This window comes from Theropithecus gelada, chromosome 1, assembly GCF_003255815.1.
Source record: "Theropithecus gelada isolate Dixy chromosome 1, Tgel_1.0, whole genome shotgun sequence".
Classification (NCBI taxonomy): domain Eukaryota; kingdom Metazoa; phylum Chordata; class Mammalia; order Primates; family Cercopithecidae; genus Theropithecus; species Theropithecus gelada.
The window spans coordinates 161,110,314-161,131,264 of record NC_037668.1 but is presented as its reverse complement, the minus strand read 5'-3'; the positions used below and the strand labels follow the sequence as shown (position 1 = coordinate 161,131,264).

At 44.6% G+C, this 20,951-nt stretch overlaps 1 protein-coding gene across 7 annotated transcripts in view; it reads left to right on the top strand.

The window, feature by feature from the left end:
• The first annotated feature begins 8,105 nt into the window (after positions 1 to 8,105).
• The window catches only part of MDM4 (MDM4, p53 regulator), a 39,895-nt gene continuing 27,049 nt past the window's right edge, over positions 8,106 to 20,951 (top strand). For 2 of the 7 annotated variants that reach the window (XM_025361165.1, XM_025361154.1), the window contains exons 1-2: positions 8,106 to 8,245; positions 20,335 to 20,447. In XM_025361165.1, coding sequence (XP_025216950.1) covers positions 20,370 to 20,447 — 78 coding nt within the window. In that variant the 5' untranslated portion in view covers positions 8,106 to 8,245; positions 20,335 to 20,369. Of the gene's footprint in view, positions 8,246 to 10,687; positions 10,768 to 20,334; positions 20,448 to 20,951 lie in introns of those variants that run through there. The other 5 variants (XM_025361174.1, XM_025361184.1, XM_025361159.1 and 2 more) reach the window with 4 other exon arrangements.

Here is a 20,951-nt window from a genome sequence, read left to right as displayed (position 1 = left end):
AAAAAAAAAAAAAAAAAAAAAAAAAAAAAAAAAAAAAAAAAAAAAGATTTAATGGCAAAGATGTAACAAGAACAGACCCTATGGATCCTGCTCTTTCAACCTTCTCTGATACCATTCACCTTTCAACAAAGGATTAACATATTTGATGAAAGTGGAACAAGATGTATAAAGCTGATTTTTAAGGCTGGGCATGGTATTCCAGCACTTTGGGAGGCCGAGATGGGAGGACTGCTTGAGGCCAGGAGTTCCAGAGCAGCCTAGACAACGTAGGGAGACCTGCCCCCTCCCGCCGGCACCCTCCCCCACATAATCAATCAATAAACTGGGCGTGGTGGCGCCTGGCTGTGATTCCTGCTACTGGGGAGGCTGAGGTGGGAGGATTGCTTGAGCCCAGGAGTTCAAGATCAGCTTAGGCAACATGGTGAAACTCCCTCTCTACAAAAAAAAAAAAATTAAAAATTAAAAATTAGCCAGGCGTGGTGGCCTGAGCCTATAGTTCCAGCTGCTTAGGAGGCTGAGGTGGAAGAATCACTTGGGCCCAGGAGGTGGAGACTGAAGTGAGCCAGGATGGAGCCACTGTGCTCCAGTCAGGGCACTGTATGTTGGATCTGCATGTTACAACATGCAGAAAAATAAATTCTGAATATATTAATGGCCTAAGTGTGAAAAGCAAATCTTTCTAGCTGGCCCTTTGGACCCTTAAAAAAAGAAAAGCAGGCCGTGCTTGGTGACTCACGCCTGTAATCCCAGCACTTTGGGAGGCCGAGGCAGGCGGATCACGAGGTCAGGAGATCGAGACCATCCTGGCTTACATGGTGAAACCCCATCTCTACTAAAAAAATACAAAAAAAAATTAGCCGGGCGTGGTGGGGGGCGCCTGTAGTCCCAGCTACTCGGGAAGCTGAGGCAAGAGAATGGTGTGAACCCAGGAGGCAGAGGTTGCAGTGAGCTGAGATTGCGCCACTGCACTCCAGCCTGGGCGACAGAAAGAGACTCCGTCTCAAAAAAAAAAAAAAGAAAAAAAAGAAAAGCAAATCTTTGGAACTTTTAGAAGAAAATATATGAGAGTATCTTTATGACCCAGAGACGGGGAAGCATCTCTTCTAGAATAAATTTTTAAAAAGCACAAAACATAAAAAAAATTAACAAATTTTATTTCATTAAAAATTGTTAATCAAAGACAATGTTTAAAAAGTGAAAAGCTACATATGTGAAGTCATTATTTATAACACATATAACCAAGAAGGATTAATATCCAGATTATATGGAAAACTCCCACAAATCAATAAGTAAAAGACAAGCCGGCCGTCATGGCTCATGCCTATTATCCCAGCACTTTGGGAGGCCGAGGTGGGTGGATCACTTGAGGTCAGGAGATCGAGACCATCCTGGCTAACACGGTGAAAACCCGTCTCTACTAAAAATACAAATAATTAGCTGGGCATGGTGGTGGGTTCCTGTAGTCCCAGCTAGTTGGGAGGCTGAGGCAGGAGAATTGCTTGAACCTGGGAGGCAGAGGTTGCAGTGAGCCAAGATTGCACCACTGCACTCCAGCCTGGGTGACAGAACAAGACTCTGTCTCCAAAAAAACAAACAAACAAACAAACAACAAAAAAGTAAAAGACAATCCAATAGAAAAATGGGCAAAAGGTCTGATTAGGCAATTCATACATAGGAACCTTAAGTCAGCCAGGCACAGTGACTCACGCCTGTAATCCCAGCACTTTGGGAGGCCGATCAAAGTGGGCAGATCACGAGGTCTGGAGATCAAGACCATCCTGGCTAACATGGTGAAACCCTGTCTCTACTAAAAATACAAAAAATTAGCCCAGTGTCGTGGTGGGTGCTTGTGGTCCCAGCTGCTCGGGAGGCTGAGGCAGGAGGATGGCGTGAACCCAGGAGGCGGAGTTTGCAGTGAGCTGAGATCGCACCACTGCACTCCAGCCTGAGCGACAGAGCCAGACTCCGTCTCAAAAAAAAAAAAAAAAAAGGAACCTTAAGTCGATAAATATGAAAAAGTGCTAAACCTTATTAATAATCATGGACCTATAAAACAAACCACTATGAGAAACCATTTTACATCTATCAGATTATTTTTTATAATTTGAAAATGCCAAGTACTGGTAAACATATGCATCAAGATAATTCTCTTTTTTTTTGAGACAGAATCTCACTTTGTTGCCAGGCTAGAGTGCAGTGGTGCGATCTTGGCTCACTGCAACCTCCACCTCCTGGGTTCAAGTGATTCTCCTGCCTCAGCCTCCCAAGTAGCTGGGACTACAGACACTCCCATCATGCCCAGCTAATTTTTGTATTTTTAGTAGAGACGGGGTTTCACCGTGTTGGCCAAGCTGGTCTCAAACTCCTGACCTCGTGATCCGCCCACCTTGGCCTCCCAAAGTGCTGGGATTACGGTCGTGAACCACCGCGCCCGGCCAAGGTAATTCCTATACACATCTGTTAGGAGTGTGTATTTTTCTACAATGACTTTGGAGAGCACTTTGGCATGGTCTAATAGGGTGGACAACATACATAGTCTGTAACTCAATAATTTCCTCTAGAGTATACATGGAGATAAGCACGAGAACGATAACAACATTGTTTGTAACGGCAAACAATTAACTGATGCCTAAGTATTTATTAAAAGAGATGAATAAAAATTGTGGTGCATCCATTACTATTATGGGCTGAATGTGTCCCTCTCAAACTTCATGTTGAACACCACCCCCAGCACTACAGAATGGGAATGTATTTGGAGAGAGCACCTTTAAAGAGGTGATTAAGGTAAAATGAGGTCACATGGGTGAGCCCAATATGTTAGGGTCCTCATAAGAAGAGGAGATTAGGATACAAACAACATATAGGCAATGGGCAACCACACAAGGACACAGTGAAAAGACAGGCTGCACTCCAGTCTGGCAACAGACGGAACCCCGTCTCAAAAAACAAACAAAAAAGCAAAACAAAACAACCACACACACAAAATTAGCATGCTAATTTAGGGCATGCTGGTGGATGCCACCTGTAGGATTACAAGATTACACCTGTAATCCTAACACTTTGGGAGGCCAAGTGGGGAGGATTACTTAAGGCCAGGAGTTCGAGACCAGACTGGGCAACATAGTGAGACCCTGTGTCTATTTTTTTTTTTTTAATTAGAAGATGAACAATTACTCACAAATCAGTGTCAACCATGTTGGGAAAAACTCTATTCTTCATCATAGTCTAGTCAACATATTTATCAAGCCAAGGAAAGAGGGCATCAGGAGAAACCTAACTTGCTAACAACTTGATCTTCAACTTCTAGCTTCCAGAACTATGAGAAAATAAATTTCTGTTTAAGCCACTCAGTGGTATTTTGTTATGGCAACTCTAGAAAACTAATACTATACAACAATTCATTATGCATTTATACAATTCAATATATGACTATACAACAACGTTACAACATTAAAAATGAAGTCAGGCATGGTGGCTCACGCCTGTAATCCCAGCACTTTGGGAGGCCGGGGTGGGTGGATCACCTGAGGTCAGGGGTTCAAGACCAGCCTGGCCAAAATGGTGAAACTCCGTCTTAACTAAAAATACAAAAAAAATTAGCTGGGCGTGGTGGCAGGCGCCTGTAATCCCAGCTACCACGGAAGGCTGAGGCAGGAGAATCACTTGAACCTGGGAGGCAGAGGTTGCAGTGAGCCGAGATGGTGCCACTGCCCTCCAGCCTGGGTGACAAGAGTGAAACTCTGTCTTAAAAAAAAAAACAAAACAAAAAAAAACAAATTAACCAGGGCCAGGTGCAGTGGCTCACACCTGTCATGCCAGCACTTTGGGAGGCCGAGGCAGGCGGATCATGAGGTCAAGAGTTCGAGACCAGCCTGGCCAACATGGTGAAACCCTGTCTCTACTAAGAATACAAAATTTAGCCAGGCGTGGTGGCATGTGCCTGTAATCCCATCTACTCCGGAGGCTGAGGCGGGAGAATCGCTTGAACCCTGGAGGTGGAGACTGCAGTGAGCCAAGATCGCATCACTGCACTCTAGCCTGGGCGACAAAGCAAGACTCCATCTCCGAACAACAACAACAAAACTAAATTAACCATAACTACACGGTTTAACAGCACTGAACTTCACGATGCTGAGCAAAAATATAAGTTGCAGTAGACCACGTATAGTTTGATGCCATTTAGAAAAATTTTAAAAGCATAAACACATTTTTAAGGAATATATACACATATAAACTCCAAAAGTCTATAGAAATGCATGGCAGGGGTAAATATCAAACTCAAGACAGTGGTTCCCAGAGGATGAAGAAAGGAGATACCATAGAGGTGACTACAGGGAACTTCTTTGTATGTGTATTGTTCTTAGGAAAAGGAATGGGAAAAGGGAGATCATATTCTTTTTTTTTTTTTTTTTTTTTTTGAGATGGAGTCTCACTCTGTTGCCCAGGGTAGAGTGCAATGGCGGGATTTCGGCTCACTGCAACCTCCGCCTCCTGGGTTCAAGTGATTCTCCTGCCCCAGCCTCCCGAGTAGCTGGGATTACAGGCATGCACCACCACACCCGGCTAATTGTTTTGCATTTTTAGTAGAGATGGGGTTTTGCCATGTTGGGCAGGCTGGTCTTGAACTCCCGACCCCAGGTGATCCGTCCGCCTCGACCTCCCAAAGTGCTGGGATTAAAGGCATGAGCCGCTGCGCCCAGCTGGGAGATCATATTCTTTATACCCTTTGATATGTCTAAAGTCATTCATTGTATTTTTTTTCAGAAAGGCTATAGACAAATAATACTAACTTTTAATGTTTTTAAAACTAGAAGGGCCATAAGAAATGGCTGAATTCAGCCATTTTATTTTACAGATTAGGGAACTGAAGACCTGAAAAACTGTAACTTTTTCTGGTTTCTAAAAATAGCTAGACTAGAACCCAGATTTCCTGTCCTTTTAATCAAATCAACGGTTTGTGAGCATAGTTCTTAAAGAAGGAAGTGGTGATCACTGAGCCAGTTAAGTTTTTAAGCCAATTTCCAATTTCATTTCTTTTATTCTTTTCTTTCTTTTTTTTTTTTTTGAGATGGAGTCGTCTTCTCTCACCCACGCTGGAGTGTAGTGGCGCACGTGTAATCCCAGCGACTTGGGAGGCTGAGGCAGGAGAATTGCTTGAACGCTGGAGGCAGAGATTGCAGTGAGCCGAGATCGTGCCATTGCACTCCAGCCTGGCAACAGAAGGGAACTCCGTCTCAACAAAACAAAACAAAGCAAAACAAAACACACACACACATAATTAACTGGGCGTGCTGGCGAGTGCCACCTGTAGGATTATAAGATTACACCTGTAATCCTAACACTTTGGGAGGCCAAGGTTGGAGGAGGATCACTTGAGGCCAGGAGTTCAAGACCAGACTGGGCAACATAGTAAGACCCTGTGTCTATTTTTTTTTTTTTTTAATTAGAAGGTGAACAATTACTCACAAATCAGTGTTATCTATGATGGGAAAAACTCTATTCTTCACCATGGCCTAGTCAACATATTTATCAAGGTTTTTTATTTTTTTATTGTTGATTGATTGAGACAGAGTCTGGCTCCGTCATCCAGGCTAGAGTGCAGTGGAGCAATCTCAGCTCACTGCAATCTCCTACTCCCAATTCAAGCGATTATCCTCCCTCAGCCTCCCGAGTAGCTGAGATTATAAGTGCCTACCATTGCACCCGGCTAATCTTTTTTGTATTTTTAGTAGAGACAGTGTTTTATCATGTTGGCCAGGCTGGTCTCGAACTCCTGACCTCACATGATCCACCTGCCTCGGCCTCACAAATTGCCGGGATTATAGGCATGAGCCACTGCGCCGGGCCCTCAAGGTTTTAAATGAAGACAAATTAAAGACGTTGGTCAATATTTTGCCCAAATTGAAAGGGCTCATCTCTCTTAACCTAGGGGAGGTTAACTGCAGCTCACCAATGATTGCACTTACCACATTCTTTTTAGCTGGACTCCTCCAGTAGACAGATTTCAGATCTTGTTTTGGAATCCTCTAGATTGGTGCTTGGCACACAGTAGGATGCTCAGCTAATTACTTTTTTTTTTTTTTTGTACAGATGGGGTTCTCACTTTCTTGCCCAGGCTGGTCTTGAACTCCTGGGCTTAAACGATCCTCCCACCTTGGCCTCCCAAAGGGTTGGGATTACAGGTGTGAGCCACTGTGCCTGGCCTCAACAAATACTCGTTGATCTTACACAAACTGAATTGCATGAACAGATCATATTCCAAGACTCCAGGAGACATTGGGAAAGGATCCAAACTAACCAGATGCTATTTAAAAGTTACAAAAAAAATTCCTGTTGAAAGTTTTAGAAAATACTAATTGCACAAAAGGACAGGGGAAATAGTTGACAGTGGTTCACCTAAAAAAGCACCCCCCACCTTTTTTTTTCTTTTTTGTTTTGAGTGAGGTGGTTGCAGATTTCTATGAAAAAGAAGTTAATTCTTCAGCTCCTTAATGGAACTCTGGATCTCCCAGCTATGCAGGAGGTTATGCTAGAAGTAGAGCAAAGTGGAATGTACAAATTTAAGGAAGGTTATTGCCCTATGTTCTTTTGCATGGGTCTGTATCTAGCATTGGGAGCCACGGTTTGTTGTCGTTTATTGGGAGAGATAAGAATGGTATATACACGAATAACTAAAACAAAACAAAACAAAAGTACGTGGTAAATGCTAAAAGAGAGGTGCAAAGAACACTGAGATGGAACTTTCTTGGGTTACACAACCAGTTTTAATGTTTCCTAATATAGAAGAACTTTCCACAAACCTCTCAGGCAGGCTGTCTTCAAATGACATTACTTCCCCCAAATACCTAATTTCATTTATTTCAGAATGACCCTAAATGTTAGAGGATTTTCTGAGCTTAAAATACTGCCTTGTAATTTCTATTGGTTTTAGTTCTGCACTTTGGAGAAGAGAATAAGGCTCCGTTATTTCCAATATTATACTATTCAGTTATTTGAAGACAGCTTCCAATTTCCATGCTCAACCCTTTCCCTCTTTTTTTTTTTTTTTTTTTTTTTTTTGAGATGGAGTTTCGTTCTTGTCGCCCAGGCTGGAATGCAATGGCGCGATCTCGGCTCACTGCAACCTTCTCCTCCTGGGTTCAAGCGATTCTCCTGCCTCAGCCTCCTAAGTAGCTGGGATTACAGGCGACCGCCACCACGCCTGGCTAACTTTCTGTATTTTTAGTAGAGACGGCGGTTTCGCCATGTTGGGCAGGATAGTCTCGAACTGCTGACTTCAGGTGATCCGCCCGCCTCGGCCTCCCAAAGTGCTGGGATTACAGGGGTGAGCCACTGCGCCCGGCCTCCCTTGTTTATATGCAGGTTAAAAATTCCCTTGAGCCTTCAACTATTTCTCTTTCTTTTCTCTCTTTCTCTCTTTTTTTTTTTTGAAGGAATTTCACTCTTGTTCCCCAGGCTGGAATGGCACTATCTCGGCTCACTGCAACCTCCGCCTCCCAGGTTCAAACGATTCTCCTGTCTCAGCCTTCTGAGTAGCTGGGATTACAGGCATGCGCCACCACACCCCACTAGTTTTGTACTTTTAGTAGAAACAGGGTTTCACCATATTGGTCAGGCTGGTCTCGAACTCCTGACCTCAGATGATCCGCCTGCCTTAGGCCTCCCAAATTGCTGGGATTACAGGCGTGAGCCACAGCGGCCGGCGCCTTCCATTATTTGCCGCGGCTTCAAGCTTCCGGGCCACCCTAGTGGCGCCATCGCTCCATTTCCCCTCCCTGCCACCCTTGGGGAGCAAGGGTGAGTACTGGGGAACGGCAGAAGAAGCGTAGTTTTTCCAAAGAGCTGAAGGCAGCCTGGGATTATGACCTTAGCTCTTCCCCTTCTCTGTTTTCTGATCTCCTAATACACGCCTGAAAGTATCACAAGACCCTGCCAAGTCCCTCACATATTATCTTTTGAAATCCGACGACTTTCAATCTTCCGGGCCCCCACGACTCTCTCCCCGGTCTAGGATCTACTCTATGGTAGTGAGATCAGCCTTTCTAGCTCTGTAGTCCTCCCATTGCTCCATCTATGGTTTCCGGAGGCCTTACCGGAAGCCCTCCTGTGAGGCCGTGTGGGAGGCCGGAAGTTGCGGCTTCATTACTCGCCATTTCAAAATGCTGCCGAGGCCCTCGGATCTGTGACTGCTACCCCTCCCCCCACCCGGACTCGGCGGGGGAGCGACTCATGGAGCTGCCGTAAGGTGTGGCTCTTGGCCTTCGTCGGCGGGGTGCTGGGAGCGGGAGCTGGAGAGTGAGGAGCAGGCGGCCGTACTGCCAATTGTGCGGGTAGCGGGCGGGAGGAGCTTGAGAGGTGGGTCGGGCGGCGTGGGGAAGGCCGCGCCAGGCGGAAGAAGGGCTTGGGGGGAGGGGAAGAGTTGTGGGATAAGCGCTCGCGGAAGATAAAAGTGGAGATGGGGTGACGTGATGTAACTTTGGCCAACAGGTGACAAACCTAAAGTCGATGTGGTTGGGTTGAGTTTAAGTGGACACAACATTTGAGGACTATTGAGGCAATTTGGAGAAAAGAGGTGGGAGAGGGGGAGGCGGGAAGAATGACATTTACGCGTTTTAAGTTTTTTTTTTTTTTTTTGAGACGGAGTCTTGCTCTGTCACGCAGGCTGGAGTGCAGTGGCCGGATCTCAACTCACTGCAAGCTCCGCCTCCCTGGGTTCACGCCATTCTCCTGCCTCAGCCTCCCGGGTAGCTGGGACTACAGGCGACCGCCACCTCGCCCGGCTAGTTTTTTGTATTTTTTAGTAGAGATGGGGGTTTCACCATGTTAGCCAGGATGGTCTCGATCTCCTGACCTTGTGATCCGCCCGTCTCGGCCTCCCAAAGTGCTGGGATTACAGGCTTGAGCCACCGCGCCCGGCCGACGCGTTTTAAGTTAGTTTTTAAGGCTGCGGACAGTCTACCTTAGAGGCACTTGAGTGCTTGTTTGAAAATGCTCGTTTTGGCTGGGCGCGGTGGCTCACGCTTGTAAACCCAGTACTTTGGGAGGCCAAGGTGGGTGGATCTACCTGAGGTCTTGAGTTCGAGACCAACCTGGCCAACCTGGTGAAACCCCGTCTCTACTAAAAACACAAAAATATTAGATGTGTGTGGTAGCGCACGCCTGTAATCCCAGCTACTCGGGAGGCTGAGGCAGGAGAATCACTTGAACCCGTGGACGGGGGTTGCAGTGAGTCGAAATAGCGCCACTGCACTCCACCTTGGGCTACAGAGGGAAACTCCGTCTCAAAGGAAAAAAAAAAGGAAAATGTTCGTTTCGGGGCCACACCGAAACCTCCAGACAGTATCGAGATGGGGCTCAGAGAAATATATTTTAATGAGCACACCTCCCAGTGATTTTTTGTATACCTTAAAGCTTGAAAACCAGTTTTTGTTTGTTTGTTTGTTTTATAAGTGGAGTTTAGCTCTTTTTGCCCAGGCTGGAGTGCAGTGGCGCGATCTTGGCTCACTGCAACTTCTGCCTCCCGGGTTCAAGTGATTCTTCTGCCTCAGCCTCCGGGGACGCTGGGATTACAGGCGCGCACTACTACGCCCGGCTAATTCTGTTTTATTAGAGACGGGGTTTCACCAGGTTGGTCAGGCTCCAGACCTCAGGTGATCCGCCCACCTCGGCCTCCGAAAATGCTGGGATTACAGGCAGAAGCCACCGTGCTCGGCCGAAAACCACGGTTTTAAAGCGACACCCGGAGAAAAATGCTCTGTGGTGTTGGCACGTGGAACTAGTATCTGTCAAAGATACTTGGAACCTTTTGGTGTTAAGTATTACTGTATCTCAGTTTAGATTCAGTCTCTCCTCATACTTTTTTTTTGTTTGTTTGAGACAGAGTCTCGCTTAGTCGCCCAGGCTGGACTGCAGTGGCGCGATCTCGGCTCACTGCAAGCTCCGCCTCCCGGGTTCACGCCATTCTCCTGCCTCAGCCTCCCGAGTAGCTGGGACTACAGGCGCCCGCCGCCTCGCCCGGCTAATTTTTTGCATTTTTAGTAGAGACGGGGTTTCACCGTGTTAGCCAGGATGGTCTCGATCTCCTGACCTCGTGATCCGCCCGCCTCGGCCTCCCAAAGTGCTGGGATTACAGGCGTGAGCCACCACGCCCAGCCACTTTTTTTTTTTTTAATAGGATTTCGACCAGGCCCAGTGGCTCACACCTTTAATCCTAGCACTTTGGGAGGCCAAGGGAGCAGGATTGCTTGAGTCTAGGAGTTCGAGACCAGCCTAGGCAACAAACTGAGCCCCTTCTCTGCAAAAAAAAAATCAAAAAATCAGTGGGGAGTCATAGAGCGAGCTTCTAGTCCCAGCTACCCGAGAGACTGAGGTGGGAGGATCTCTTGAGCCCAGGAGGTGGAGGCTGCAGCAAGCGGGGATGGAGCCACTGCACTTTAGCTTAGGCGACAGCGTGAGAGCCTGTCTGAAAAAAAAAAGAGATGAAGTCTCACTGTGTGATCAGGCTGGAGTGCAGTGGCTATTCACAGGTTTGATCATCGCACACTACAGCCTGAAACTCCTGGACTCTAGGGATCCTCCTGCCTCAGCCTTCCGGAATAGTTGGGACTACAGACACTAGCCGCCAGCTGCAGTTAGTTTTTTAAGCTTCTGTAACAACCCCCCACTTTAATCTTCCCTGCCTTCCCAGGTCCTGTAGAACTCCTACATTCTGGATTTGACTGATTAACTGCTTGCTCTCCATTTTGCCTAGTAACTTGCAGTTAGTAGGTAGATCTCAATTTGAATTATTTATCTTTTGGTCAGCAATACTTAATAGGTGGTATGCTGGTTTCTTGTTGCTTCAAAATCAGATAGTATGTGGTGTGTGAATGACCCTCTTTTAGTGATAAGGTTGGGGATGGTGGAATGGTCAGCCTACTCCACATGTTTTCTTTCCACCCCAACTTTTCACTCAAATGGCTTTAGCATCCCCTGCCCCTGCCACTGGAGTGAAATGGTATGATCTTAGCTCACTGCAACCTCCGTCTCCTGGGTTCAAGCGATTCTTCTGCCTCAGCCACGCAAGTAGCTGGATTACAGGCGTGTGCCACCACACCCAGCTAATTTTTGTATTTTCAGTAGAGATAGGTTTTCACTATGTTGGCCAGGGTGGTCTTGAACTCTTGGCCTCAATCTGCCCGCCTTGGCCTCCTAAAGTGCTGGGATTACAGGTGTGAGCCACTGCTCCCGGCCTGGAATGTCTTGATGACTGTTGAAGAGGTGACATTTAACCTGAGACTTGAAGGTTTAAGAGGAATCGGTTTTGGCCGGGCGCGGTGGCTCCAGCCTATAATCCCAGCACTTTGGGAGTCCGAGGCGGGCAGATCACGAGGTCAGGAGATCGAGACCAACCTGGCTAACACGGTGAAACCCCGTCTCTACTAAAAAAAATACAAAAAATTAGCCAGGCGTGGTGGTGGGCGCCTGTAGTCCCAGCTACTCAGGAGGCTGAGGCAGGAGAATGGCGGGAACCCGGGAGGTGGAGCTTGCAGTGAGCCGAGATCACACCACTGTGCTCCAGCCTGGGCGACAGAGGGAGGCTCCGTCTCAAAAAAAAAAAAAAAAAAAAAGATGAATCAGTTTTGTACAGAACTCAGTGCTCCAAATGAAGGAGCAATTTGTGTAAAGGCCGTTTGAGAAATTAAAAGATCAGTGTGGCTGAGGCTCAAGCTATGACCAAACAGTACAAGGTAAGACTGGAAATGTGCTGAGGGGCTAGCCCACGTGTTTATCTTTACAGCAGTAGCAAGCAGTTGAGCAGGGCCTGACACTATAGTATTTTTTTTCTTTTTAAAATGCTTTTGGCAGGCTGGGCAAAGGTGAGCGGATTGCCTGAAGTCGGGAGCTCGAGACCAGCCTGACCAACATAGAGAAACCCCATCTCTACTAAAAATATAAAGTTAGCTGGGCGTGATGGCACATGCCTGTAATCCCAGCTACTCGGGAGACTGAGGCAGGAGAATCGTTTGAACCCAAGAGGCGGAGGTTGCGGTGGGCCAGGATTGTGCGCCATTGCACTCCAACCTGGGCAACGAGCGAAACTCCGTCTCAAAAAAAAAAAAAATATATATATATATGTATATATAAAAAAGAAAAAAATATGGTGGTTGAAATAAAGAACACTGGCCTGGCATGGTGGCTCATGCCTGTAATCCCAGCACTTTGGGAGGCTGAGAAGGATTGCTTTAGCTCAGAATTTGAGACCAGTTTGGGGAACATTAAAAAAAAAAAAACTAGTCGGGTTAGGTGGTACTTGCCTGAAGTCCCAGCTAGTCTAGAGGCTAAAGTGGGAGACTTGCTTGAGCCGGGGAAGTTGAGGTTGCAGTAAGCCATGATCATGGCACTGCAGTCCAACCTGGGTGACAGAGTGAGACCCTGTCTCAAAACATCTGTATCCATTCTGTTATTTATTCCATCTCTAATGTTATGGAATCACAGATGGAATAAATAACAGAATGGATACAACTGAGGAATGAGTTAGAATTCTAGAAGGAGAAAATCTCCTAGAACAAAGAAAGAGAAAATATAAACGAAAAACTAAGAGATAAGAAGAGTAGGTATAGAGGCACTGACATCTGAATAATATAAGTCTTTGAGAAATAAAAATAAAGAGGAAGTGTTTTAAGAAATAATGGAGTAACTCCTTTATAATAAAAAAAAAGATGAAATACTTCAGATTCAAAGATCTCTTATAGTGCTAAGGATGAGAGATAAGGAAACTCAGTCTTAGACACATTATAGTCAAATTTAAGAATATCAAAGCAAAATACAATTTGTAGGGGCCTCAGAAAAGATCATATACAAAGGAGCAAAACTGAATTGACTTCAGGGTTTTCAACAACATCACTGAATGCAAGAAGACAAGTGTTTTCACAGTATTAAAGGGCAAACTAGAATTTTATAGTCAACCACGTAAATTTAAATAGAAGGGAATGATAAAAATATTCTTAGGTATATGAGGTCTTGGAACTTTGTACGCAAAAGACCTGCATTGAAAACAGTGCTGGATGAGGTAGTGAGATACTCAAACCTGAGAACTGTTACAATAAATATATGAAGTAAAGATTATCTGATTCCTTGGTCTTGTTTATTGTCTTAAAGTCTAAGGCAGAAAAAAAAAAAAAAGGACAAAAAATATATCTACCTCAGAATTTAAAGTCCGTATTATATTATGCTAAAATTCTTATTTTCTTTTGAGACGGAGTCTTGCTCTCTCGCCCATGCTGGAGTGCAGTGATGTGATCTTGGCTCACTGCACCCTCCAGGTTCAAGCAATTCTCCTGCCTCAGTCTCCCAAGTGGCTGGGATTACAGGCGCACACCATCATGACCAGCTAATTTTTTGTTTTTTTTTTAGTAGAGACAGGGTTTCACCATGCTGACCAGGCTGGTCTTGAACTCCTGACCTTGTGATCCGCCCACCTTGGCCTCCCAAAGTGCTGGGAATACAGGCATGAGCCACCATGCCCAGCCTTTTCTTTCTTTCTTTTTTTTTTTTTTTTTTTTTGACAGGGTCTTGTCTGTCGCCTAGGCTGGAGTGCAGTGACGTGATCACGACTCACTGCGGCCTCAGCTCCCCAGGCTCAAGTGATCCTCCCATCTCAGCCTCCTGAGTAGCTGGGACCACAGGTGTGCTCCACCATGCGGGGCTAATTTTTATATTTTTTTGTAGAGGTGAAGTTTGGCCATGTTGTCCAGGCTGGTCTTGAACTGCTGGACTCAAGTGATCCGCCTGCCTCGGCTTCCCAAAGTGCTGGAATTACAAGCATGAGTCACCACACCCAGTCTACAATTCTTATTAGCAGGGAGACATACAGGTTTTTAAAAAGGTAGTGACATATCAAAAAGAAACATAGAATAAAACAAAATGTTAAATTATAAGGTGATGGAAACATCCATATATATCAGTTACACTAAGTGAACTAAACTTACCAGTTAAAGGTAAAAATTGACAAATCAGATTAAAAACCCCAAAGTCTAGCTACCTCTTACAGGCCGTACCTCTCAATACTGCCACAGTGGGAATATTCAAACCACAAAAGGGAGTAAAAGATTGCTTAAGCCATGTACAAGAACGTTAATATAAGACTGAGCATCCTAAATTTGAAAATCTGAAGTCCTCCAAAATCTGAAACTTCGTTTGAACTCTGACATGATGTTCAAAGGAAATGCTCATTGGAGCGTTTTGGATTTTGGGTTTTGGACTTTTGGATTAGAGATACTCAGCCAGTAAGTATAATGCAAATACTTCAAAATCTGAAAAAATCCAGAACTGGAAACACTTCTGGTCCCAAACATTTCCAGTAGGGATATTCAGCCCGTAGCACTGTTCATAACAGTAAAAGCCTAAAAACAACTCAAATGTATATCACATGCAAGGATATTGTACAGAAGTCAAAATAAATGAAAAATGAACGAAAATGTGCTACAAGGATGAACCTTGAAAACATACTAAGTGAAATAAGCCAGACATAAAAAGGACAAATATTGTATAATTTTACCTATATCAGGTACCTAGAATAGGCAAATTCGTAGAGACAAAGTAGAATGGTGGTTACCAGGTGCTAGAGAGGGAGCTAATGGGGGAACTATTTAATGAGTACAGAGTTTCAGTTTGGGATATGAGGGAGTTCTGGAGACGGGTAGTGGTGATGGTTGTGCAACATTAGGAATATACTTAGTGTCACTGAATTGAACACTTATAAATGGATAGAATGAGTTGGGTACAGTGGCTCATGCCTGTATTCCCAGGGCTTTGGGAGGCCAAGGCGGGAGATTGTTTGAGGCTAGTAGTTTGAGAGCAGCCTGAGCAATATAGTGAGACCCTGTCTAGACACACAAAACAAAACAAAAAAAAATAACTGAAGTGAGCTGATGCCCACCTATAGTCCTAGCCACTTGGGAGGCTGAGGCAGGAGTTGAGGAGTTGAGCCTAGGAGTTCGAGGTTACAGTGAGCCTGGGCAACAGAGTGAGACCCTATCATTAAAAAAAAAAAAAAAAAGGTTAAAATGGTAAATTTTAGTATGTATGGTTTACCACAATAATAAAAATCTATAAAAAATGAATTTTGACATGACAGTAGGAAGTAATCTGTGTTAGTGGAACAAAATTTTCCAAATTACATACAACATCCCTGCTTTTTTTTTTTTTTTTTTTTTAAATAGAGTAAACTAAAAATACTTTTTAGGAATCCATTTTGATGCAGTAAAATGTATAAAAAGGAAAGCAAGGGAAATGAAAACAATAGGATTCAGGATGATTATTGCAGGAAGGCAGAAAAATGGGATGGGGGATATTATGGTTAAATATAGGTAATCGTCAGAGTCGTAGTTTGTGGATGATTATTGCATTATTCAAAATAATCCAGGCCAGGGTTGGTGGCTCATGCCTGTAATCCCAACACTTTTGTTGAGAGAATCACTTGAGACTAGCCTGGTCAATATAGCAAAACTCTGTCTCTACAAAAAAATTAAAAAAAAATTAGCCAGGTATGGTGGTGCATGCCTGTAGTCCCAGATAATCAGGAGATTGAGGTGGGAGGATTGCTTGAGCCCAGGAGGTCGAGGTGGCAGTGAGCTATGTTTGTGCCACTGCACTCCAGCCTGGGTGACAGAACAATACCCTATCTCAAAAAAATTATGAAAATAAAAAGGTAAAAATAAGTAAAATGGGCCATGTGTGGATGAATAATCAGAGTATGTCTTGAATAAAAGAATTACGATTAATTCTGTGTACTTGAGATCTAATGTGGAAAAATGCTGCTAAATGGGGATGTTAGTGCTTGTCTGAGTTTGAAATCTTGACTCCAACAACTTACTCATTGGGTGATCTTGGACAAATAACTTCTGTTTCTCTTTCCTGATCTGTAAAATAAGGATAATATCTACATAATAGGGCTATTTTGGTATTAAATGGGTTTATATGTGTGCCTGGTACATAGTAGCCTTGATGAGTCTTTACCATTTGTTTCAATTATCTAATGCTGTGGAATAAACCATCCCAAAACTTAGTGAGTCGAAACAGTCATTTTATTTATTTTTCATTCAGTGGGGTGATGGGCTGAGTTGGATAGTTCTGGTGGTCTTGTGGTTTGTCATGCAGCTGTAAGTCAGGTGACAGCTGAGGCTGGAACGTGTGTGGTGCTTTGTTGTGTTTTCTTTCTTTTTTTTTTTTTTTTTAAGGACACCTCAAGACCGTTGAGTAAGTGCTTTGTTGTAGTCAGGTGGCAACTGGGGCTGGAAGATGTGTGGTGCTTTGGAGGTATGGCTAAAAGTCTGGGCTCAGCTGGGCAACTGCATCTCCCTCTCCTTTTAGCCTTTTTGTGTAGTCTCTAGTAGAGTAGCCAGATTTCAAGCACCTCCAAAAGTACAAAGCCATAAGCCTGCCAGGCCTGGAATTGTCACATTATCACCTGCTGCATTCTGTTTATTAAGTCATAGGGCCAGTTAGGGAACGTGGTTCATTGGGAGCCATTTTTGGAAACCGTCTGCACATTATAATTAATGTTTATCTGCCATGTTGCTCTACCATGTATGTAGTTGTCAGATTTAGACACTGGGAATGTATGAATTAACAGTTACAAATTCCTGTTCACTTGTAGCTTATGTTTTACATAATGAATAATTAAAATATATGGTGTTTTGGTTGGTAAAAAGGTTGGTAGGGAAAAATAAAGCAGGGAAGCAGATAGGGAATACAAGCGGTTGGGAGTTGTAGTTTAAAAAATGGGTGTTCATATGATGCCTTGTTGACAGACTGTCACTTGAGCAGAGACAAAAAGAAGGATAAGAACTAGAGGGCAGGCTGGGAGTGGTGGCCCATGCCTGGAATCCCAGGGTTTACAGCACTTTGGGAGGCTGAAGCAGGAGGATCACTTGAGCCCAGGAATTTGAGACCAGCCTGGGCAACATAGCAAGACCCCGTCTCTACAAAAAATAAATTAGCTAGGCATGGTGGCATGCACCTGTAGTCCCAACTACTTGGGAGGCTGAAGTGGGAGTATTGCTTGAGCCCAGGAGGTTGAAAGTCTGCAGTGAGCTGTGATTGTGCCACTGCATTCCTGCCTGGGTGACACAGTGAGACCCTATCTCACACACAAAAAAAATGAATGAGGAAGTAGGTGATGAGATCAACAGCCACCCATTAAAAGCCAGCTTTCAAATTTTTTTTTTTTTTTTTTTTTGAGACAGAATCTTGCTCTGTCACCAGGCTGGTAGTGCAGTGGCGCGATCTCGGCTTACTGCAACCTCTGCCTCCCAAGTTCAGGTGATTCTCCTGTCTCAACCTCCTGAGTAGCTGGGACTACAAGCATGTGCCACCACACCTGGCTAATTTTTGTATTTTTAGTAGAGACGGGGTTTCACCATTTTGGCCAGAATGGTCTTGATCTCTTGACCTCATGATCCGCCTGCCTCGGCTGGGGAGTACAATCCCAAAGTGCTGGGATTACAGGTGTGAGCCACCATGCCTGGCCCACTTCTAAATTTTAAATTGTGCTTGTTTCCTATTTAACTTCTTATTTTATAGCAGAGTAAGGTAATGGGAGAGGGAGGAATTTATACTTTGTTACAGCTATAAACCTTTTCAGAAGCATGAGGAATCTTGTTATCTTCAGCCAGTGTATTTATTGATTGTCCTTTTTTTTTTTTTGAGACGGAGTTTCACTCTTGTCACCCAGGCTGAAGTGCAATGGCGCGATCTCAGCTCATGGCAACCTCCACCTCCCAGGTTCAAGCGATTATCCTGCCTCAGCAACCTCCTGAGTAGCTGGGTTTACAGGCATGTGCCACCACACCCAGCTAATTTTTGTAGCTTTAGTAGAGATGGGCTACATCTCCATGTTGGCCAGGCTGGTCTTGAACTCCTGACCTCAGGTGATCCACCTTCCTCAGCCTCCCAAAGTGCTGGGATTACAGGCATGAGCCAGCGTGCCTGGCTGATAGTCTTACAAAAATTTTTTTTGGCTGGGCGTGGCCAAAATTTTCTTTTTTTTTTTTCCCGAGATATGGTCTCGCCCTGTCGCCCAGGCTGGAGTGCAGTGACGCAGTCTTGGCTCACTGCAACCTCCACCTTGCGAGTTCAAGCGATTCTCATGCCTCAGCCTCCTTAGTAGTTGGGACTGCAGGCAAGTGCCATGCCCAACTAGTTGTTGTATTTTTAGTAGAGACAGGGTTTCGCTCTGTTGCCCAGTCTGGCCTCTGTTACAAATAAATTTTCGATGCTGCAAATGAAATATCACTCAAACATAAATTTAATTTTCTCAGCAAGGCAATTTTACCTCTATAGAAGGGTGCATCTCATGGGTGAAGCAGTGGTGAGAGCACACCTGAACAAGGGAGGGGAAGGGGTTCTTATCCCTGACACAGGTAGCCCCTACTGCTGTGTCGTTCCCCTGTTGGCTAGGGTTGGACTGCACAGTCTAAGCTAATACTGATGGCCTATTTTAAAGAGAGCAGGGGTACGAGCTGGAGTGGCTGGGTCAGTAGTTTGGCGGGAAGGACGATTACAGAACAGGTGACTCAGGATGACTCAGGTCAAGGGTGGTGACCAGGAGTGACTCAGGACGGAGCAGGTGATAGAAGCTGGGAGGGGGTTGTTTACTGAAACTAGGGGCAAGGAGACAAAGAGAACGAGGAAGTTAAACTTTTAAAGTTTTAAATGAAGAACAAAGAACAGGGGAGCTGAACATAGTGATACATTGGTTTTTTGGAGAGGATCTCAGAACTCATTGTACTTAACAATTTACAGGCTAAAACCTTTGAAAAGGAATTTATTATATGCTGCATCTCGAATTCCTGACCTCAGGTGATCTGCCCATCTTAGCCTCCCAAAGTGTTAGGAATACAGGTGTGAGCCACTGCACCTGGCCTATTGATTGTCTTTCTAGGCTCCATTTACCCCTTCCCTGATGTGGCTTGTTAATCATCAATTTTAATAATTGTTTCCTTTTGGTAGAAAAAGGTGTAAATGAAGGAAAACAAGTTTATTTAAAAATCTATTTTCTGGCTGGGCATGGTGGCTCACACCTGTTCCTAGCACTTTGGGAGGCCGAGGTGGGCAGATCACGAGGTCAGGAGTTCGAGACCAGCCTGACCAACAGGGTGAAACCCTGTCTCTACTAAAAATACAGTAGTGAGGCCAGTTGCGGTGGCTCACGCCTGTAATCCCAGCACTTTGGGAGGCCGAGGCAGGCAGATCACAAGGTCAGGAGATTGAGACCATCCTGGTGAACACGGTGAAACCCTGTCTCTACTAAAAATACAAAAAAATTAGCCAGGCGTGGTGGTGGGCGCCTGTAGTCCCAGCTTCTCAGGAGGCTGAGGCAGGAGAATGGCGTGAACCCGGGAGGCGACAGAGCTTGCAGTGAGTGGAGATCGCACCACTGCATTCCAGCCTGAGAGAGCGAGACTACGTCTCAAAAAAAAAAAAAATACAGTAATGAGCTGGGCGTGGTGGCGTGTGCCTGTAATCCCAGCTACTCAGGAGGCTGAGGCAGGAGAATCGCTTGAACCCAAGAAGCGGAGGTTGCAGTGAGCGGAGATTGCACCATTGCGCTTCAGCCTGGGGGACAGTGAGACTCTGTCTCTAAATAAATAAATAAAATAAAAAATCTATCTTCCTTCTCTGTAGCTTTTGTTTTTTTAAGGATAAAAGGTAGGTGAAAGATTTTCATTGAACTTTTACTCTGTATTTCAGTTCATGCTACATCTTTTCTTTGATGATGTATGTCCATCTTGGTTTAACCTGTTTTGTAGGTTTGTAATTGCTATGTTTTTTTCTGGGGTTGGTACTTTTAAAAGCTGTTTTAACTGGTACTTAAAGTGTTGACTCTTAGTTTTCTGTGATCCTTTGTCAAGACATGTTCCAACATGTTGTAGAGGTTTTCCTAGAAGTCCTGTTGGAATCTTAAAACCTGTGACTTACCTTGGTAAATCCCCAGTCCTGCATCTAGAGAGTGCTCTACCTGATAACCATTGGGGAGATAAATGATTTGACTTTCAAATAAAACAGTTTACTCATTAACATCAGTTGGAGGTTGGAGCATGCATGTAACTGTTTCTGTTTCAGGCTTCACCTGAGAGAAGCTTGGACAATTCTTACTCTGAATTAAATCTGAACTAGAAAGTGGTCAGAAGATAGGCAGAACCTCAGTGAGGGTATACAGCATTTGTGTAGGGTACTCCATTATATGTGTCATATGTGGCTTTTATTTCTCCTGGTTGCCTTGTGTGAATGCTAAATAGGGGATTTTCTACATTAGAATAGATTTTATAAATTTTTTTTTTTTCTATTTAGTTTTACCAACAGACTGCAGTTTCTTCCCTGCCAAAATGACATCATTTTCCACCTCTGCCCAGTGTTCAACATCTGACAGTGCTTGCAGGATCTCTCCTGGACAAATCAATCAGGTAAATCATTTTGGGTATTCCTAGTTTTGTTTTTTTTTTTTTAAGTTTAACTGTCTCATGACTGTAATCCTAGCACTTTGAGAAGTCGAGGCAGAAAGCTCACTTGAAGCCAGGTGTTTGAGACCAGCCTTGGCAACATAGTGAGACCTGTGTCTCTACAAAACATTTCTTTTTTTTTTTTTTTTTTTTTTTTTTTTTTTTTTTTTTTTTTGAGACGGAGTCTGGCTCTGTCGCCCAGGCTGGAGTGCTGTGGCCGGATCTCAGCTCACTGCAAGCTCCGCCTCCCGGGTTTACGCCGTTCTCCTGCCTCAGCCTCCGGAGTAGCTGGGACTACAGGAGCCCACCACCTCGCCCGGCTAGTTTTTTGTATTTTTTAGTAGAGACAGGGTTTCACCGTGTTAGCCAGGATGGTCTCGATCTCCCGACCTCATGATCCGCCCGTCTCGGCCTCCCAAAGTGCTGGGATTACAAGCTTGAGCCACCGCGCCCGGCCTACAAAACATT